This window comes from Equus przewalskii, chromosome 7, assembly GCF_037783145.1.
Source record: "Equus przewalskii isolate Varuska chromosome 7, EquPr2, whole genome shotgun sequence".
Classification (NCBI taxonomy): domain Eukaryota; kingdom Metazoa; phylum Chordata; class Mammalia; order Perissodactyla; family Equidae; genus Equus; species Equus przewalskii.
Genome location: NC_091837.1, coordinates 74,772,385 through 74,792,832, shown reverse-complemented (window position 1 = coordinate 74,792,832; position 20,448 = coordinate 74,772,385). Strand labels below are relative to the sequence as shown.

Below are 20,448 nucleotides of genomic sequence, written 5' to 3'. Positions count from 1 at the left end.
AAAACAACCAGCCTTTCTTAGTGGAGATGAACAAATTTAAAGGCCTAGTATGCTGCCAGGAAAAGGTTTCTCTAACCCCCAAAATGTAACTGTCTGAAAGGGGCTTGGAGATCAACAATTGTTTATCTTTAAGAAAATCCAGTTAAATACGTTGCATCAGATAGTAATCTATTTTTTGTTATCCACCAGGTTACCAGGTTTATTGGAGTTTCATCTAATGTAACCTTAAAGGCTGTACCTGTCCCTTAAATTGGTTAGCCATTGCTGGCTTATTAGTGTAACCAGTGAAATTTTATTTTTAAAAAAAAAGGAATACCAGACCCCACTCCACTGAATACGAGTACCCTGAGATGGAAAACCCAGGAAACTGTTTTAAGAAAAGTCTGACTGATCATTGCCCTGATCAGCAAGGTTTCTTTCCCATAGTTTTGAATTTGCGGGGATTGCTTTTCTCCGTACCCATCCTGTGTCTTCCTTTCCTCCTTAGAATACAGTGAAAATGTTTTATTTCTGCTTGTTTTTGATACTTTCGTATGTACTGCAAGATTGACCTTTTCTTATTTTTATATGAAAAACTATTACGTCTCTTTGGATAAAAAGTAAGATTTCAAATGCATATGTTGTTTCTTCAGAGGCCACGCAAGTCCTTAATTGCCTTGATATACCCGATCATCACAGACACAAACCACAATAAAAATTTAAAATAGGGTAGGCGGAACTATCAAGATCTTATTCACATAAAGCCAGGGGTAAGTTACTCATTAGAAGTAAGTCGAGTGATTTCGGGGTTGCCCTTAGTCCTTCAGGTCTCTAGGGGACCCTTGTACAAATTGCTGATTCAGAAAATCATTACTCTGGTGGCTCAAGTGGCACTTTAGTGGCCTTAAAGAGTTATTTGACACACCTCCCCAAACAGCTAAGTTATCCCCATGATTATGTTGATTAATTGCACACTCTGTGGAATTAGTGTTATTTTCAATGAAAGATTTTCCTACATTTGGAAAATACAGCATAAAACTCATGTGCTTTAATTTGCTAATGTGTGCACTTCTCCTAAGCATGACACCGAGTGACGGGATTATTGTGGCTGTTGTTTTCTGGGGCATATGAAACAATCTAAGGCAGTATTTTTATTTTGCATTGAGAAGGTAGTTTTCGGTATACCAGAGGATGTTCACTCAAACTGTTTATTGATTCTAACATTTTCATCCATCAAAAGGACTTAAGACTTCCTCTTTGATTTACTATGAATTGAGTTAAAATTGTTTAGAGGGAGGGTTGTGGCAGTGAGAAGAAGACAGGCGGAATTATCTTTGTTACCACAATAGATACTGATAATACATCTAGAATACTTCAAAAAGATGTGGCATATTGTAAAAACGGGCTTTGGTATTGGAATTAGAAGTTTATGTTCTAGCTTCTTCTGTTAATATCTGTATAACCTCTTCTGTTTATATGAGCCAGTTACCCTTTCTTAATTTTAATGGCCTCGTCTATAAAAATAGGGATTACAATGCCCATCTATGGAGTTCTGAGGGTGTGTTGTCTTAAATAATATAAGTGAAATTACTTTGCATATTGTATAGTGCTTTACAAATACCAGTGCTTTAAGGAGAATTGACTATAGATTCTGAACCGTGGGCAGTCCCCCAAAGCAAAGAGTTTTGGTGATGGCTTAAGATCCTGAGCATAGCTGGAATTTTAGTACACCCACTGTTTTGAAGGCAGCATACTGTCTAGACAAGATGAGGTGAATCAGTGACAAAATGCAGCCAAAACTCGTAATTTCCCAGGATCAGAGCTATAGATCATTACTGAGTATTCTATTTTTATGAGTTCAGAACATCAGGGAAAGAGAGGGCTAACGCTGGTCTTTTCTGGGAAGATGGCTAGCTCACTATTTCCTATTATCCTTTGCAAAACCTATATGTCTCATCACCTATTTCCCCATTTTTCTTTCTGTTCTCAATTTAGGAAGAAAGGGAGGAAGAGAATTTTCTAGGTTGTAGAATTGACTAGTTTATCTGCTGGAATTGAGTTTTAATTCTCTTAGCATGAAATTTATTTTAAATTTGGAATTTTTAATGCCTGTGAGTGAAGACAGAGTTGTCCTGTTAGAGTAAGATTCTGTAGGAGAGAACCAGTGCTCATCTCTGATGTTTAGAAATCGGAAGAAATAACGTCAACTTCTGATTTCTTACAAACTCAGACTCTCACCTCCAAACTAGGATCAGGGATAATTAAAGTTGACCAGCTAGGCAGAACGACGAAAGTATATCTGCATAGAAATATCACAAAATCGTCAAAAATGTTTTAGATTAATTTAAATAAAATGAAACTCAGTTTTTGATCTTACATTATTTATTTGATAGAAAATTACAAACATACGGTAACCCAGATATTTTTCATAATAGTAGTTCCTAAAGTTCCTCGGGACTTGTACTAATCAACCAAAAAGATGGAAGCAGCTATGTGTATTCAAATAAGTTTAGGAAATGCTGTATGAAATTAAATGTCTTCACTGCAGAACTTCTCACAGGCTTTAACATGCTGTAAGATACAAGGTAAATTTCTGGGGGAGGGATATAGATGGCTTGTAACATTTCTTAGGCCTTTTTGTTTTTCGGAGACTCTTTTGGGGTTACTATTCCACAGAAGACACTGGTGAGTGATGCTGTGTTGTCCTATATTGTAATTATATTTTTACCTTCACTCTTCTCTGTACGTTTTAATACCCAGTCATATTCTTCACATACAGAATGTGTAGAAATGCAGTTTGCTGCTATGTTATTGTTGATTAGTTGCTTCAAGTTAGCTTGGAGGTAGTTCAGTTTATTGTAGGATGTCACTGGTACTGGTGTACATCATTTGCACAGCTCTAAAGTACCTAGAGACCTTTTAGGAATAAAACACCGTGTAAATGTAAATGATCACCACCTATAAGACACTTTCATTAATTTCATATCAAATTCATGAGTGTTTCGAGCTTTGGGATTTGAGTCTTCAGGATTGGGCTTCTCGCTTATTTATAGAGTTTTTTCCCCCCAGAATTTAAATACAAGCAGCAAGCACATCCTAGTGTCCAGGGCACACACAGCCTTTGGAATCAAACTGCTGGGGTTTCAATCCTGGCTCTGTCTCGACTCCCTGTGTGACCTTGGGCAATTTTCTGTCTCTCAGTTTCCTCATCTGTAAAATGGTGTTTGTATTATCTTCTTCACGGGGTTGTTGTGCACATTGAATGAATCAATCTGCAGAGCCCTTTGGCTAGTGGGTAATACATGATAAGGACTCAGCTCTTCTTATTTGGCCAAGGGAAGAAGAGGCAGGCATGGGAAAGATGAAAGGACTATAAATAATAACCTCATGTATATTTTCAGAACCACTAAACATTTCAGTCATTGTTTAATGAAGTAGTCTTTTCAATATGCAAAAAAAGAAAAAAAAATTAGTAGAGTAACCAGGGATGGGTTGAAGTTGGGGAGGGGGACCGAGATTTATTCTGACTGGAACATAGTTATGGTGAGTTCCCTAGTCTGATGGCAGAAAACAAAAGGCTCGTTCTTCAGTTCCCAGAATGAGGATTACAGTGAAACAGACTTGCTTGATATTGTCCTGCAGCATCAGATAATTTTTTATTAAGGGTTTTTGTGGGATGGTATGCTGCCCTGTATAGGTGCATCTTTTTCACTGTGGGTGAAATATCTACCATTTATATATAATCTTAAAAGTGGCCTTTTAAGAATGAAAAGCTAGAAACCTAAACTTGACCTTGTTATTAGCCTACTGGTCAACCACCAATGGAATCTTCCATGTTACAGCTTATCTCCAGAAATCATATTATTGAGAAGTTGTTCTTGTGTGTCTCTTGCCCTTTCCATGTGGATTAGAACTGTCCAGATGTAGTAATCTGCCAAAGGTGATGCTTCTTAGTTGTATCCTTGTGAATGGATGGACTTATAAAGCCATTTTTTCCTTCATGTACTATTTTCATTCTTGTCCAATTCCCTTAGCATTCCCTTACAATAGATACTGTGGATATATTGGAAGAAAAATTAGAAGTCAAATGAAAAATTATGTAAGAATATAAAAGTATTAAAATTATAGAGACATTTGTTAACCATACTGCCCCCAAATAAAAAAGATTTTTTCCTTATCTTTCTCGGGGAGGGGGGAGTGGCAGCAAGATAAAGAATTATTGAATAGATCTTCAACAACATTGGCCTTAAAAAAATTGGAAGCAGCATATATTTTCTGCTTAGATTAGTTTTTCAAGGGCAACAGAAGAAGCAGTTGAATCCTTCATTGATTGTCAGTTGGTGCCATTTTTAATAATCAAATTTAAATATGGGTTTTTAGCAGCTCATGGGTTCAATTTGGACAAAACACGTGTTGACTTTCGGATTGTTTGCTCACTGTCGATGCCGACTTGTTCTAGAGAAGGGGCTGCGTGTTGATCTCCTTTGTCTCTAGAAGGATTGATTGACGGATGTTGTGTCTGCTCACTCACAGCGTTTTTCTTGTTTAATTTAAAAAATTGTGACATAGTATTACATGTTCCTTGTATACATCATTTTTGCAAAAGAAAGTTGTTTAGCCAATATGTCGACTTAGTTTATGAAATCCTCTCTCCAGCTTTCATTCAGGCTTCGGTGTACTCCATTAGGTCATATCATTCGTTTCATGCACGGCAAATCGTCACCAGCAGCAAAATTTAACATTTGGTCCTTTTAGGTATAAAAATGAATCAAATGCCTGACAAGAGTTGTTTCTGGTCTATATTTCAGAACCATCCCCTCCCCCTTTATGGGCATACGACAAATGTTACTAACGGGTACTTTTCGTTTTTAAAATATGGACAACAGTACTCCATGCAGTAAAAGACTTGAACGATTAATGCTACCCTTATGCCTCTTTTGAGTAGTTTTAGCCATGGGGCTTGGCACGGCCACCATTGTCTTTGTGCCAAAAAATATCCGCAGCGGCTGTCGCATTCTAGTACTGGAGGGTTGTCTCGAAAATTCCGCAGTGAACGCGCCGGGTTTGTTCATCACTGCTATCTCTTTTAAATATTGGAAAAATAGAATCTTTAGCTCTTTCAAAGCTCTGTTGTGGTTGTGGGGATGGGGGGAGGTGAGTGGCAGAGAATGGAGAAAGGAGGAAAGAAGCTGTCCGCGCCAGCCAGTTGGTATAAGGGACAAAAATCCATGCCTGACATAGAGGAAATGCACATATTTAGGGGCTTTTGTGTTTGTGAGCATAGATAGTTACTTAAGAATCCTACTCAAACATGTTATCAGCCCTCTTGAAAATTTTATTATCTGAAACAAATGTTCCAGTGAATTTTAAGCAAAAAAAATCAAGATCAAGACCATAGCTAATTTTTAATGGACAATTTACACAAAAGATGTATTTTTTTTTTCCTGGAAACTGAAGTGTCTTTGTAAAATGGCTGCTTTTTGTCATTAGGAAATGATAAGAATAGATAGACTATGTTTGAGAAGGTGCTTGGGTTTACCCACTGTCCCTGATTATTTTGCTCCCAAACAGAGGTTTGAGCTCTGAGAGCAGATTTATGGTTGAATTTGGGAACAAAAAGATGTAATAAAGTTAAAGGCTTACACTATCAGAATGAAATGTGTTCGCTCATGATCTCTGGAGCGATCTGTTTGATGGTAAAAGTGGATGCTACAGATGAAATCTTTACAAGGAGCATAATCCTAAAAAAAAAAAAAAAAAAAAAATGCACCTCCCAGCCTCCTGCTGGCTGCGCGGCCTCTTTGGTACCTCGCAGACTTCGACAGAGTCCTGGACGGGTGCCCATTGATGTCATGGAAACACTCAAATTACTGAGAATGATTCATGTCTATGCTGGTCTCTTATCCTCCCCCACACAAACAGGAGTAGATTTTTAACCCTGACAACTTGTAATTTGCAGTGGGTTTATTTTTGTATCTGGATAAATATTTTTTAACAAGCAAAATTAAGATGAAGCAGTCTGTATCTGATATGATAGTAAAGAATGCTGGGTCCGTGTAGCCAAGAGTACTTTAGGGACTCTGTGCTGCATGAATTCATATTCTTCTCATTTCTCCCTCCTCCTCTGCCTTCCTACCCCCTTGCTCCTTCCATTGCGCTCTCCCTCTCTTTCTCTCCTTTCCTCTCTCCTCTTTCTCCCATTTATTTTCATTCATTTCCTCTCTCTCTCTCCCTCTTACTCATCCTTACTATTTGCAATGACCTTCTAGCTTTAAAATGATGGAAGAAATTGTCCCAACTTTCATCTATGAGTTAAGACAAACCCTGGTAGGAAAATTCATCTCTGCAGGTCTATGGGCTGTCGAGTTGGGAAATAATTCCAGGTGGTGAAATTCTGTAGGGGATAGCTTCAGTAATTCCTTCTAGAGAAAAAACTCGATAACCTTTCTTCCTTCAAACTATATTTTATAGTCCATTTTGTAGAAATTACCAAAACAGGACTCTAGATGCTCAATTTCTTAGGAAGTCAGAGTAAATTCTACTTTATGTGTTTTTCTGTCTGTCTGCCTACTTACCTACCTCTTTACCTGCCTTTCTAGTTGTTAAACAAGTGAATATTATGTCACAGTGGATTATATGGTGGTTGCATTGAAGCTTTTTAGATGCAAGAGCTTAAGGAAGGACGTAAGTCATTTGATGTCTCATAAAGGTCACGTCTTTTCTGTTGGTAATATTCATAAAGAGAAGTTAAATGGTATGTGTCGATTACATTTGACTTACACAGAAGAGTAAATATGTCTGTATGACCATTTGCACTTCTGAAACAAGTAAACGCGTCTTTTCTTTACTGTAAAATCCTCACACAATGAAACTTATTCTCTTAGATCTCCCAAGAGTGACAGTTTGTGAGATGGTCTCCTGTTTCATTGGAGTTGAAACTGATATGGGCATTGATTTTCTACTTTGCACTGAACACTATACCAGAGATGGGACACGGGGAGCATTTTCCCAAGTTTGAGATTCATTGAAGTCAGTAGGAAAGTTAAACTGGGGGAGAGAGGGTTAATTTTAAGACTCAGGTGTGGCTTTCTTTGAAAATCATCTTCCATTTTGTGAATATATATGTATGTATGTAGTGACTCAGATACAAGGTGTGCTTTTGACCAGATATAAGATTTATTAAAGTACATAATTTGTGTGGTGTCAGGAAGGCGTACTCTTACACCATTGTCAATGAACTGGAAGATAAAAAATAACTGCGGTTACTTTTAACATTTATGTTAATTTGAGGTGAGAGGGAAAGACTTGGGGTTGTAAACTTTATAAGGATATTCATTCAGCCCCTCAAAATACTAGTTTTGAATTTTCCCATTGGAAAAAAAGAAGAGTATCATGTTGAGTTTAAAGTACAATGTACTTTAAGCTCTAGTCTCAAAGAAAGATGTGTCCTTCAGGCTTGGGTGGGGTGAGGTTCCTGTTCTGGGCACTTGGCTGTGTCACTAGATCTCTTTAACGTCCGAGGATGGATCGATTTTCTATGACAACTCTTCGTATGTCACCAGCTAAATTCCACTGCTTAGATCTCTTGTAATGTGGTCTCATTGTCTTCCTTGCTGATTATTAGTCCTAAACATACTTTTAAAAGAAACAAATGAGCAGCCTTTATTTTATCCTTAGGTGTGGCCAAACAGCATCTGAGGCTCTGTACATCTCCATAGAGCAGTACAGAATAGACAAAAACTGGATTGTTAGAATTTAATTGGAACAAGACGTTGACATTCCATTATCACTTGCTCTACTGGGTCTGCTGGTAGAATCTGAACCTCGGTGCAGAGTGGGCAATTTTTCAAAGGCGCTCTTCCCCAAATGTAAATTCCATCATTACCTTGATCATGGTGGGATTTACTCCTGGGAAAAGGAGTTTTTAAAAAAAAAAGAGAGAGAGAGAGTCTTCGAATTTTGAGTAGTTTCTTTGCTGTATTCACCATCTGGAGAGCCTTGATTGATTAGCTTTGGCCTCACCATTAAGTGTCAATATAATCAATGGGAATTACTAGACTAGGGTCATTACATAGATAATTTGCCTGCTGTGTAAATAAAAATGAAATTGTCTAAATTTTGCGAGAGAGAAAAAAAGTGAAAATAAGGAATGACAATTTGTTTGTTAGAGAAAGTGGAGGCCATTGGAATGACAGTTTTTGGAAGTGTGGAGCCGTTTGGCTAAGAATAGGAATGAAGGATATTTTTTTTCCAGTTTCTCATAGCCAGCGTGAGGAAGTGTTATTCCCTCTCTTGCTTGCATACATTGCCAGTAGTGCCTACTTTACGTATGTAAACATCGGGAAGAGAAGTAGATGCCTGTTACCTGGAGGAGACTTTTTTTTAAAGGAAAAACACAATTTACACTTTTTTGTTGTTTCTCTTGGCAGGTAAAACAGAAAGGGGCTCATACTCATCTTATGGGAGAGAATCAAACTTACAGGGTTGCCACCAGGTAAGTGAGACTCTTGCTTGGGGAAGGGTTGAGAGAAGTAACCTGGTAAATCAGTTTGTTTTGTAAATTAGATTATGCATTTTCGACTGTGACTCTAAGATGCACCGAAAGTCTGCCGATGCCTCTGTCTTTTAAAAAGTAATGGAATAACACAGAGCTTGGAAGTAATAAACACATCTTTAACTCCCCGCCGTATCAGAACTGCAGTCACTGGCTTGTTTTTATTTTTTAATCCGTCAGCCGGGACCAGTGGCACTGTTTGCAAACCAGCGATGTCGGTTAAAGTGGTTCTATCAAAAGAGTTTATTTGCAATTAAGAACTTAAGAATTTCTTACCCTGGAAATACTTCGTGCAGCCATGTGTCAGACCCTGGGTTCGGGTGGCTACTGCCCTAAATTATAGTTTTCATAGGGGCTGTATGATGTTGTGTGAAAACAGGGTTGTATTGAGGGATAAAAATGTCTGTGAAAATATGATTTGTTGTCCCTTTTTGTTTCTGAATTGTTTTTGGCTGGAAGTCAAGGCCAGCAGGCTAACAGCAAAGCCGTCTCAAGGGAAGTATGCGTGAGCTAGAAAAATAAGAGTACTTTAATTAAATAATAAAATGCCAGTGTAATACAAAGGTATAGCATGTGTGTGTTTGTGTCCCTGTGCACTCTCATTTGCATACTTTTAACTCTCCAGAGAGGGCACAGTGCTAAAAATACTATCGATAGCCAAAGTACAAGCTTTTGTTTCAAGACAATTGAGTTTTTATAGATGCTTTCTTTTTAATTTCAATATTGGTATTAATCATATGTTTAAAATCTTTTTTTTTTTTTAAGATTTAGAGTTTCTTTTCATAAGTGCTTTGGTTTCTTACTTTGGAAAACTCTTGATAGAATTTAATGACCTTCTTTACTATTCAAAGCTTTCTGCTCTTTTATTATTCACTCAAACTGAATGTATGTTCTTTTTCTGCTGGAAAGGGAATGCTTGTTCTTGAACCCTCTCGCCCTCTTTAAAAATAGGGGGAAAAAAATCCCATTCTGAATGTTTTTTAAAGAACCTGTTTAATATCTCTTGAAAAATGTAAGTGAACAGTTTCAGTAATTAAATAGAGCCTGTGGAGGGTGTTCCCTTTACATATCAGTCATATGTCACTAAAGGTGGAATTCTGGTAGAGTTGGGTTTTTTTCTGGGTCTATTTGCATTTTTAAAGTTACTCCTTTGGCCCAGCCACCGATTCAGTCATATTCGGCATCTGAAAGATTTGTTGCAATGAGGTGATCGGTGCTCGGTTCAGAACTCCTGCTGCGCACGCGGCACAGTACAGTTCATGGCAGTCTGTTTGGAAAGAATTCTGCAGGAAAGAAATTTACAGCCATTCCAGCGCAACGGAAACATCTTTGGAATGTGAGTGCAACTGTTCGGGGTAGATAGCCTGGGCGACAAGCCTCTTAGTGCCGAGTCTCTGGTGTAAAGCTCTCAATTCCTGCAGAAGAGCCTGTTCCTGTGTATCTGGTTTCTGAGGGTCAAGGCAGAGGTCATTAGAGTTTTGGGGAGAAGAAAGTTGACAACATCCTTCCTTTTTGCAGATGGTCATGGCAGAGGTCTCTGTTTGTGCTGGGCCTCTTTTTCTGGTCAATGAGAGAATAGGCTTCCTCGCCCCTGTATCCTTTCTTACTAATAGGAATTGGCGTGATTCCTCACAGACACAAAGATTTCCTCTGCTGAGTAAGCGCGAGGCCCCTTAACTTGTGAAAGCATCATCCAGCCTGCGTGAGTCTGTCTGTGTATGTGCAAGGACACAGACCCTCCCTCGTTTGTGGGAAATACTTCTCGGGTGAAACTGAAGTTAATTTTTTTGGCAAACGCAAGGTGAGAAGTGGAGCGGGGCACAGGGTGGACTAGAGGTGGACGGACTGGCGTGTGAGGGCTGAATTTCTGGGCCTTGGAAGGCTCATTTTGAGACATTCATGTCCAGAAGATTCTGTTGTATGTAGAAGTAGGACTGCATATGCTTTTCTTGAAAAGTCTTTATTATATAGATGTGGAGTGGGGAGACTCTTTCTTATGTCTGCTTCATGGTTGTGAGTCTTGCAAGAACCGACTGTCTCTGTGCTTAGCCTGGTCTCAGCTGTATCCATAAACAGTGTGATCACTCCAGAGTAAATAAAAGAGAGAAATTTTGGAAATCCCCTGATTGAGGAAATAGGGGCTGCTGTAGATGAAAAGTGTACATATTATGAATTTCTGCTTTCTGTGAAATTTGAGAATAGAACAGACCACACTGTGTCTTCCAGAGAATGAGTTTCTCTTGTGCCGAATTGCTTTTTGAATCCTTGTCTCTAACACCAGCTATGCAAACCAAAAAGAAAGGCAAATTCTCGGTATCTTGGGCTTCAAGTCTAAATAGCAGATCACAGCTGAAACGATTCCCCACTGTGTGGCAAGGTGAGTGGCTCTCATGGAGGGGAAGCTTTTGTATTCTCTTGTTTACTACGTTACAGAGATGCTGGATGGAAAACCTTTAGATAACATGCACTCAGGAGCTCCAAAAGCTGCTTTATCATATTAGAACAATGTATCCTGTGGACTTATAGGGACGAGCACTGTTACATGTGAACATGCTTATTCCAGTCCCAGTAGACTTTCGTTTGATGTAAAGAAATAGCAGTAGTAAGCAACAGGTAGGAAAATGCTGTCCTGGAGAAATAAATTATTATTTTGAAATGTATGTCGTTTCAAAAATGCATCAAGTTAAAAATATATGTATTTCCATTTTTTCTATTGAGGATTTAATAATAATAGTGATAGACATGGCTTTTTAAAAAGTGGATATTTTAGCTGAAAAACAAAAGCCAGCAGGTTCTCTATTGTCAATTAAGTTGTTCTTACTAAAAAAAAAGTAATGGGATAATATGAATTCATTAATCCATTTCCACAGAAATTATCAGAAATAAACATGGTGACTTTTTCAGACTTTTGAAATTGCATAGGAAAATGAACCACTAAACCAAAGCGGTGAAACGGACTTTTTTTAGTTCTCACTAAATATGGCAAAACTAATTTAAATCAAATTGGGGTACGGAAATCACACCCAGGCTTAAAATGTTCTCGCCAAATTGCAACCTCATACTACTTTTACTGGCAGAGAAAATAAAATTTATAATGGAAAGTCTGACAGAAATGAAAATGAGCGGAAATGAAGTTTGTCGCAAGATAGTCCAACCTTAATACGATAACTTATAATAGCTGACACCTAATGGGCATCACTGCAGGTGACAAAAGGGAAAAAATGTCATTTGCTTTTGGCCTGTTTTGCTGCTTTGAATAGGATGTTTGTCAATTGCAAACTTTTTTTTTTTTTATCTTGCTGAGATCTTCTGTTTTTGAATGAGATGATGATGTCAACACAAATGATTGTTATTAAGGCAGAAGTTTTCCCCTTAAATGGAAATTCAGCATTGGTTATCAGGAATTGTTTGTCTTTTCTTTCTGGGACTAGCCCAAGTCTAAAGCAATGGTTTCATTATTAGTATCTCCTGGGCAAGGGGTGTGTGTGTGTGTGTAATATATGGAAAACTGGGCACTGTCTGAGAAGAATTAAATTAGAATCTTATGAATTGGGCTTTTGCTTTTCTGACAACTCCCTAGATGATTCTAATATGCAGCTAGATTTGATGATTTTCTAGAATGTTCTACAGGAATATACTCTATTTTAAAGACTTGTGTTCAAAACCTGGTGTTGTCACTGACCTTGGAAAAGCTTTTAGACTTCTTGCCTTAAACTGATGATTCCAGCGATGGAAATATATTGCCTATGTACTTCACTTAAAAGGCAGTGAAAATTAGCGATATACTGAAAATCAGTAAGATGCCTTGAAATCTTTATACAAAATTCCACAACTGGCTGCCCCAGCCCATATCTTGTTTTCTCTAGTGAAGTCCAAGGCTTTAACCTCATCCACATTCTTTTTCTTTCTCAGCAAGTAATCAAATAGGACTATGCTGATAAAAGTTATTTCATGTTTAGGTCTTAAAACCGAGGGGATTTAAGAATTAGGCCTAATCTCGGCTACCTTTGTTAAATTCCAGAATCTTTGAACCATAGAGGAAATGAATCTTCTCCCTATATAATTTAGTTTGCTCATAAACGTAGTCATTTTTGATTCATTGCAATTAAACGTATAGTTGCTTCTGAAATGAATTATACATGTAAGAATTGATCTTTTAATTGTTTTTATTTTTCAAACAAAAAGAATTGCAAATTACTTAATTCTAAAACTTCTGGCCCCTTTAAGTTTTTCTTATCTAAAGTCAAAATAGAAAGGATGTAAGCAAAAAAGACAATCCTTTGTCTCTTCTTATGAAAATGGCTGTTTAGGTCTTGTGTAAGCAGAAATACATCATTTTTTAATTTGACGTTATGCTTAAATGTTTATACGTAGTATGCTGGAATTCAGTCCAGGTCCTGTGAGTTCTTCCTGGGAACCTCTTCCATCCATGTCCTGTGCCTTAGCCCCCTGCTTCCGCTTCAAAGTTCTTTGTGAATTTGCCCTTATTTATGTTGGTTGAATGCTGATTTGCACCAAGATTCCGTAAACTTCTGGAGGGGAGGGGCGGTGCTTTATCTTGCACTGTGTGTCCTCTGTGCCCAACAGGGTGAGGATTGTGACGACCTAATGTTTATTTCCCCAGCATGACTTTCAGGAATCGTTTGGAGAGAGTAAAGTCTGAACAGCAATGCATGAGAACCGTAGAGTGAGCATTGTTTTCATGCCTATGAAAACCAGAAAATCATACTGTCTCAAAGAAAGTCCTTGGGAAGCCCTTCCTTCTCATGGTGCTGTGCAGACCCTGGAATGACACAGAAGTCATATTATGGAGAGTCACTCATCATTCACTTTCAGGGGGCTGAGAACTGGCCCGGTGGCCTCACAGTCGTAGACCTGTGCATTCGGAAAGGAGAAGATGAGGGACTTGTAAGCGTTCTGTGTTTCTGGTGGGTGAGTTATTGGAACCAAAGGTCAGAATCCAGGCCTGTCCTTTGTGAATGTGCCAGGGTGGACAGTGGGACAGAATATTTAAGGTCACGACAGTTTTAGGTGTGTATGCCATTGCGGCTCTGCCCCTGAGCACTGTTTTTCAGGCAGCAGCTTGTTTGTTTGGGGGGCATTGCTATGTGTACACCCTCTCCCAGTAGCCACCCAACACTCACCGAAGGGAAGAATGGAGCCACTCTTTCATTGCATTGGGTAGCAAATATTTATTGGCCCTCTAGTGATGTGTTAGGTACTAGGGAGGAAGAAGGGAAGCTCTTGCCTATCCTCCCTTCAGTCCCGATCTACAGCTCGCTGGATATTAAGGGGGAGAATCAAGTTCCATTCATTTAATTAAAAAAAATTGTTAATCCTATATAATGTAAAATTTTAAATACTCAGAACAGTCGAAAAAATAATAAAGTGAAGTGGCATATACCCACCACTTAGATTAAACAATTGTTAATATTTGTTGTACTTGCTTCATGTGTGTATATATATAAATATATATTTTTTCAGTGAACTATATATATATATATTTTTTGGTGAACTATTTCTTTTTTTTGGTGAGGAAGATTCTCCCTGAGCTAGCATCCGTTGCCAATCCTCCACTTTTTTTTGCTTGAAGAAGATTAGCCCTGAGCTAACATCTGTGTCAGTCTTCCTCTGTTTTTTGAATGTGGGATGCCTCCACAGCATGACTGATGAGTGGAGTAGGTTTGTGCCCGGGATCCAAACCTGAGAACCCAGGCTGCTGAAACAGAGTGTGCGGAACTTTAACAGCTCGGCCGCGGGGCTAGACCCATCAGTGAACTATTTTTAAGTGGCAGATCTAATCAGACTTCACCCCTAGATTTTCATCATGTATCTCTTTAAATTAAGAACGTTGCCCATTTAACTAAAATATTATTATCACCCTTAAAGAAATTCACTGTAGTCTCCTAATCTAATACCCAATCTGTATTCAGATTTCTTCAATTGTCCCTCTGAAAATATCTTCAACTGCTTTTTTTTTCCCCAGGCATTGCATTTATGCTTGTATTTGGTTTCTATCTCTTTTATAATTTCTTTTAAAGTAGAACAGTTCCTGTAATTTTTTTTTTTAAATAATACTAACTTAAAGAGATTAGGCCAGTTGTCTTGAAAAATATCTCCTCTTCTAGAATTGTCAGATTATTTCTTTGTGGTGCTGTTTAATTTGCTCCTCTATCACTTGCCTTGCCTACAAATTGAAAATGAGGTCTAAAGGCTTATTCAGATGGAAGCTAAACATTTTTGGCATGAGTGTTTCATAGGTGATGCTGTGTGCTTCATACCGCGTTCCATCCGGAGGCATGGAATGTCGAGTTATGTTGCTGTTGGGGCTGCTATGTCTAATCACTTGGTAAAGGTGGAGACCCTCAGATCCTTCCATTGTAGAGAAACCTTCCCCCCTTTGCAATTAGCAAATAATCTCTGTGTTGATGCTTTAGCACTGGGCAAATATCCCTGTTTCCCAAAAATCTTTGACCTGATAGTTTTAGCATGCATTGATGATGCTCGCCTGAATCAGAGTTTTCAAACTTGTGATTTTTTTTACTCCATCATTCCTTCTACATTTATAACTGACATTCTTCTGTAAAGAGCTTTCTTTCATTGTTCATTTTAGCACTGTCAATTTGAGTGCTTATTACATATACAAGTATAATTTTTATAATCTTTATATTAAATATGATCTGTTACCTGGCAGATACTGGAAACATTAAAGCATTCTTCAAATCTCTTAAGGTATATTGATAAGAAAAATAGTTATAGTTCAGGTTAATGGTCAGGAAAGCTTTAATTGCAGGAGGAAGGAGATAATTATAGGTATGTTTCCTTGCAAACTAATCTCTAGGATTCTTTGGCTTAAATTTGGAATCTTGTGACAATCTCTGCACCCCTACCTGTTAGATTAATCTTGCCATAAGCACTGAAGTTTCCCTAGATTCGCATATTGCCCCTCTATATTCTCTAATTACTGTTAAAGATCTCACAAGGTTGACCGTCAGTAGCTGACCAGCTGCCTCCAGCGTGTTGCTGTGATGCTCGGTGAAGTTGCTCTGTCAAGGATCACTGAGATAGCAGATCTAGTCGCTTCCCCAGTCCTTTTACAACCCAGACGAGGCTGATGAGCGAATGTCAAAATGAGTGAATTTCTAAAAGTTAGCCTGGGCTCAGTCTAGAGAAAGCCTTGGGAACTAATATTAGGTGCCAATACAAACCTCCATGTGATTATTATTATCCTCATTTAATAATTAAGAAAATGATACTCCAAGAAGTAAAGCAAGTAAACCCAAGATCACACCTCAAGTAAGTTTCACAGCCAGGCTTTGAACCATAAAATGTCTAATTTTAAAGCCAGTGCTTTTTCAACTTGGGTTCCCTGCTGCTTAAACCCATGAGGAGGTTTCTAGGCTCGGAGGTCTATATCAGAGCCCAGGTGGGAAACCATTTTTGGGAGGTTCGAGGCTCACTGGAGAATCCAGGCCTAACACGGCACCTAGAAAAGAGTGGCTTCATTCAATTCTGCTCAGGGTGGGCTAGAATTCTGAACACAGCTGGTGGCGGGAGGCATGGGGGGGCGGACCACACTGCTCCTGACTGCCCAGACTTTTTTCTTTTATATAAATAAACTACATGTGTATATATGAATAATCTATTCTGTAACATCCTCAGAATTAGCATGTGCAATTTCATTAAAACCAATGAAGATTTCCTGTGAAAAGGCTGGGGTAGATATGCCAATTCAGATTTTAGCAACAGCGTGAACACTTTCTGTATAGGTTATATTTGGGCCTTGCTTTTTTGTGCAATGCAGGCAGAATATAGTTCGCCACTGCACAAATTTGGATTCAGCATAGATCAAATTATTGTTCCAAAAGTGCAAGAATTACATAGCATGAAATTCTGAACCAATACCTTTAGCAGGCTCTTAAATGTGACCCAATAATTTCTCAATTATGGTATTTAACTCACTTGTGACATACATGAAATGACAAATACGTGTTAGTAGCATAGGCGAGTTTTATGCAACAGTTCAAGACAGCGAGTGCATGTGAAACCATTAACTTGCTTTGAGATGATTTATGAGATACCAAAGAAATGGAGTCCTGGTATCCAAATTGAAATTTCACCAGAATCTGGAGATTAACTTCTCTTTTCTTATGAAAAGTATTCAGGGCCTTTCAATAACCACTAACAATGAGGACTACAATTCATCTTTATTTTTTTGATATGTAAAGAGAAAGAAGAAAATCTGTTAATGACTAAACAAAAAGTTGATTTAACACTGAGGTGTACTTGATACAATTTAGTGATGAAATATGCCTGCCCATCATGTAAAAATAAGCATAGCCTTATAGCTTCTTTCCAGAAGGAAAGCAATAGATTCACAATTCAGTGTCAGGAAAACTGTTCAATATGAAATGGCAGAAATATTTATTCCTCTGTCTATGATCGTGCTTGATATGGTTCCAGCTTTAAGGAAAGTCTCCTGAAACTCTTAAGACTGAAACCCCAAGTGAAAATAGTGGTAACACTTCAAGATACCAATAACCCCCATAATCTTTTTAGGAATAAATGCTCTAGAAAAGAACAAACATTGAGTCTGCTGCTGTGCCTGATAGTGTGACCTGCTTAGAATGGAGGACCCGTCGTTTGAAACATTGTGTGTGTGTTCTGGGTGTTTATGTAGATTTCTTTACATGTGCTTTCCATCACAGAGAAACTACACTGAGCTTTCTAAAGCATGGACCTCTTATGTTCAGTGTGTTATTTATTATCTAACAGAAGTAGTTTCTTGGGAGGAGAAAACTGGCCAGAATACATAGTTCCATTGGCATTAGCATTTCCGACACACAAATGTTTTTTCATAGTATGGCACTTATTTTTGTCAGACATTTCTTGCGCTTAATAAAGGGACAAGTCAAATTTTGGTGGGATATCATCTTTAGCCTGGCATTTCCCCAGATTTTTTTGAATAGAATATATTATCACTTTTATGTTCCTCTGGTACTTAATGAACTCTGTATATCCCTTGATTGCATTAACCACTCCTTTCAGAAGACATCTTCCAGTGAAGGCTTTCTATCATGTTTTAAAAAATACCAGATATATCTTATTTTCAACCCATCTCAAAGCCACGTTTATGTGAATTTGGGACAACAATTCAGTGATAAGAAATTAATTATAGAAAGACATCATTGAGGTTTTCAAGTAGTGCCCATCCTCTAGAGCTCTAGCTGGGGGGGCTCTGTGTGTCGAGAATTGACCGTGCATGCACACAGAATAATCTGAGCTCATTTGTACCACAATAATGAACAGCAGGGCACTGAATCTTCCCAGTTTTATTGGTATTGTATACAGTAAGTTATTAAATTTCATCTCTGTAATACACCTGCAGTAAAATAACAAAACATTGCTGTACTTAAGGAACATGTGTGTGTGGTACAATGTCCTCCCCCATCATCTCAGCCCCCCCAACAGCTGCTTACAGATTTCAAGATCCATTGCATGTATTCCCTTGAGCCCACCTCTAATAATCGAGACACATCTGCCATTGCAGTATTATAGGCATATGTAGTTTTATTGAAAACTATACCTGTAAAAAAATTAAATAACTCCTACCTCAATTAAATTGGCAAGCTACCTTTTGCAAAGATCATATTGCAGACCTCCTGAGACCCAGTGAGTTCGTTTTATTCTTATATTACGAATGACTAAATATGTTACTTTTATTTAGCCAAGTACCTCGCCTTTCTCATACTTTGATGATAAGCCACTTTCATCTGTTCTCACTTTTGTTTTTCTTCTTCCCTCCTCTTTACATTAAAAAAAAATTACCATGCAAGCTGTATAAAGGAAACATTGAGAGACTGGCTACAAGAAACACAGGATAAATACAGTCAAAGGAAAGGACCCTAGCAAGCAGCTTTAACGCTTAAGTGATTATTAAATAGACACAAAGGTTGTAAAATCAGGATCAAAATCTTATCTTCTACTTTGATAGAGATTTTTACAAGCTTCTCTGAGATCCGCATGATCCGATCAGATTAAATCCCTTAACTCCACACTTAAATTTTGGTGAAGATTGGGTCAATAATGAATGTGTATAAAAATAATTTCTATCCAAAGAAGGAATAGCAGCAGAATATTCAATGAGATAAAAATTTTTCCGAGCATAAACCTATCCTCACTTAAGTTATATAGGGTGTCTATACGGTTATTCAGAGGGAGCTGATCTTGCCACCCTTACGGTGACTTAATCAAGAAGCACAGTTTGTAAATTTGCTTCATGTTGTCATAGAAAAATCCAAATGCAAGATGTTCACTCTGTATATAGGAAGGGGACTACACACCCTTTTGGGAGAATATGAAGGTTCTTCAATATCTAGTTTCTTAGAAGAAAGAACGTTTTGTGCTACTTAAGAGGAGTACGTGTGAATGGACTGAGGGAATGAGAGATGGAGCCTTGTCCCCAAAGTGAGTGTAGACTCAGAAAATAGATGCTCTGATGACAGTCAAAAAGTACATAGTTTCATAAGATGAAGTCACAGATAGACGTTAAGTGATAGTTGCTGTAGAGAAGGTAGAAAATCAAGTAGTATTATTCATCACCAGTCAGGATTAAAAATTATTGCCTGTTTAAATGATGAATTTGCTTTTTTTGCTAAGAATATTGATTAAAACCAGTGGCTGTTGGTTTCCATTGGAGATTGGCTGGACCTGTGAGATTATACTCAGTCTGCGATCTCCTAGCTTATTTTCTGTCCCATTTATGGATCACAGGGATTCAAAGTTTAGAGGGGATAAAAGGCTGAGTCCTAGGTAAGGTCATTGCTTACAGCTAGGATCCAAAACCCCCAGAGAATCAGAATTCAAGATCTTACGAAGATTTCAACTTTGTTATATATGTCTTTTTCAATAGCAAAATACATTATGAATTCTAAACAAACTTTTCAAACAAAGCTCATGCACGAGTCGAGGAATACAGTTTAATTCAGGCATACCACTCCGCTGAAGCCCCACCAGCTGAACTTTCTTCCCTTGGATATGATTCACTCCTGTGGAAATATCTATTACCAGTACTTTCGAACTGTGAAGTCTGTCATACTGAGCTCTGCAACTCAGAACTGTCGTGTGTAGAGTGACTGCTACGACACAACATCAGCAGTGGTAAAAGATTTGCTATGGACAGTGACATGTGGCAAAGAAGAATGTCAACAGCTGCTCCTACTCTGACATCGTCCCTCAAGGAGTCTTTCTGCATCTCTGCCATTTAACTGTCTCAACCAGAGAGAAGTCACTAACAGGGACGTATTCCTCTCAGTCCTACTTCCCCTTAGCTACCGAGTGAGATTTGCTTGAGTTTGTTTTCAGGGTGCACGTCCTGGGCGCCATTTTGTCAATGGAAAGACTATTCAAGTTGGGAGCTTTGTAGATGGGGCAAGCGATTATTCTTTGATTTATTTCTAGGAGAACTTATTCTCTATTCCCTTTTGCAGACATCACATATGCCCTAACAGTTCTTGGACTTCAGACTGTCTCTATTTCATACTTCATTACAAAGCGGATTTCCATCTCATTACATCCTAGGTAGCTGTACTCTCCTATATTTCATAGCGTGGCTTCAGAAACTCACAGATGCCAAGATTGAAGGCTCCTTTGGAGTTCCATCCAATATGTCTCCCTTAGTCACCTGGTGCAAACAATTTTATTTTTGCTCTAGATATTTATAGATATTGCTTTAGAAACAGAATGTAGACATGCTAAATCAGCTCTGTAGAACCTTAGTCAGCAATTGGAACCTTCCAGAACATTCACCATTAATCTATTCCACCAAACCTTCATTTGGGTGTTCAGTGAATATTTAGTATGAATTAGCACACTGTGCCCTCTCAATGATCCTGATATCACTATCTTGGGAGAGG

At 38.2% G+C, this 20,448-nt stretch overlaps 1 protein-coding gene across 46 annotated transcripts in view; it reads left to right on the top strand.

Moving 5' to 3' along the window:
• TCF4 (transcription factor 4) overlaps window positions 1-20,448 on the top strand; it is a 343,125-nt gene that overhangs the window by 165,540 nt on the left and 157,137 nt on the right. For 42 of the 46 annotated variants that reach the window (XM_070627668.1, XM_070627655.1, XM_070627641.1 and 39 more), the window contains one exon: window positions 8,409-8,473. In XM_070627668.1, the coding sequence (XP_070483769.1) occupies window positions 8,409-8,473 (65 nt within the window). Of the gene's footprint in view, window positions 1-8,408; window positions 8,474-9,877; window positions 10,335-20,448 lie in introns of those variants that run through there. The other 4 variants (XM_070627681.1, XM_070627683.1, XM_070627682.1 and 1 more) reach the window with 4 other exon arrangements.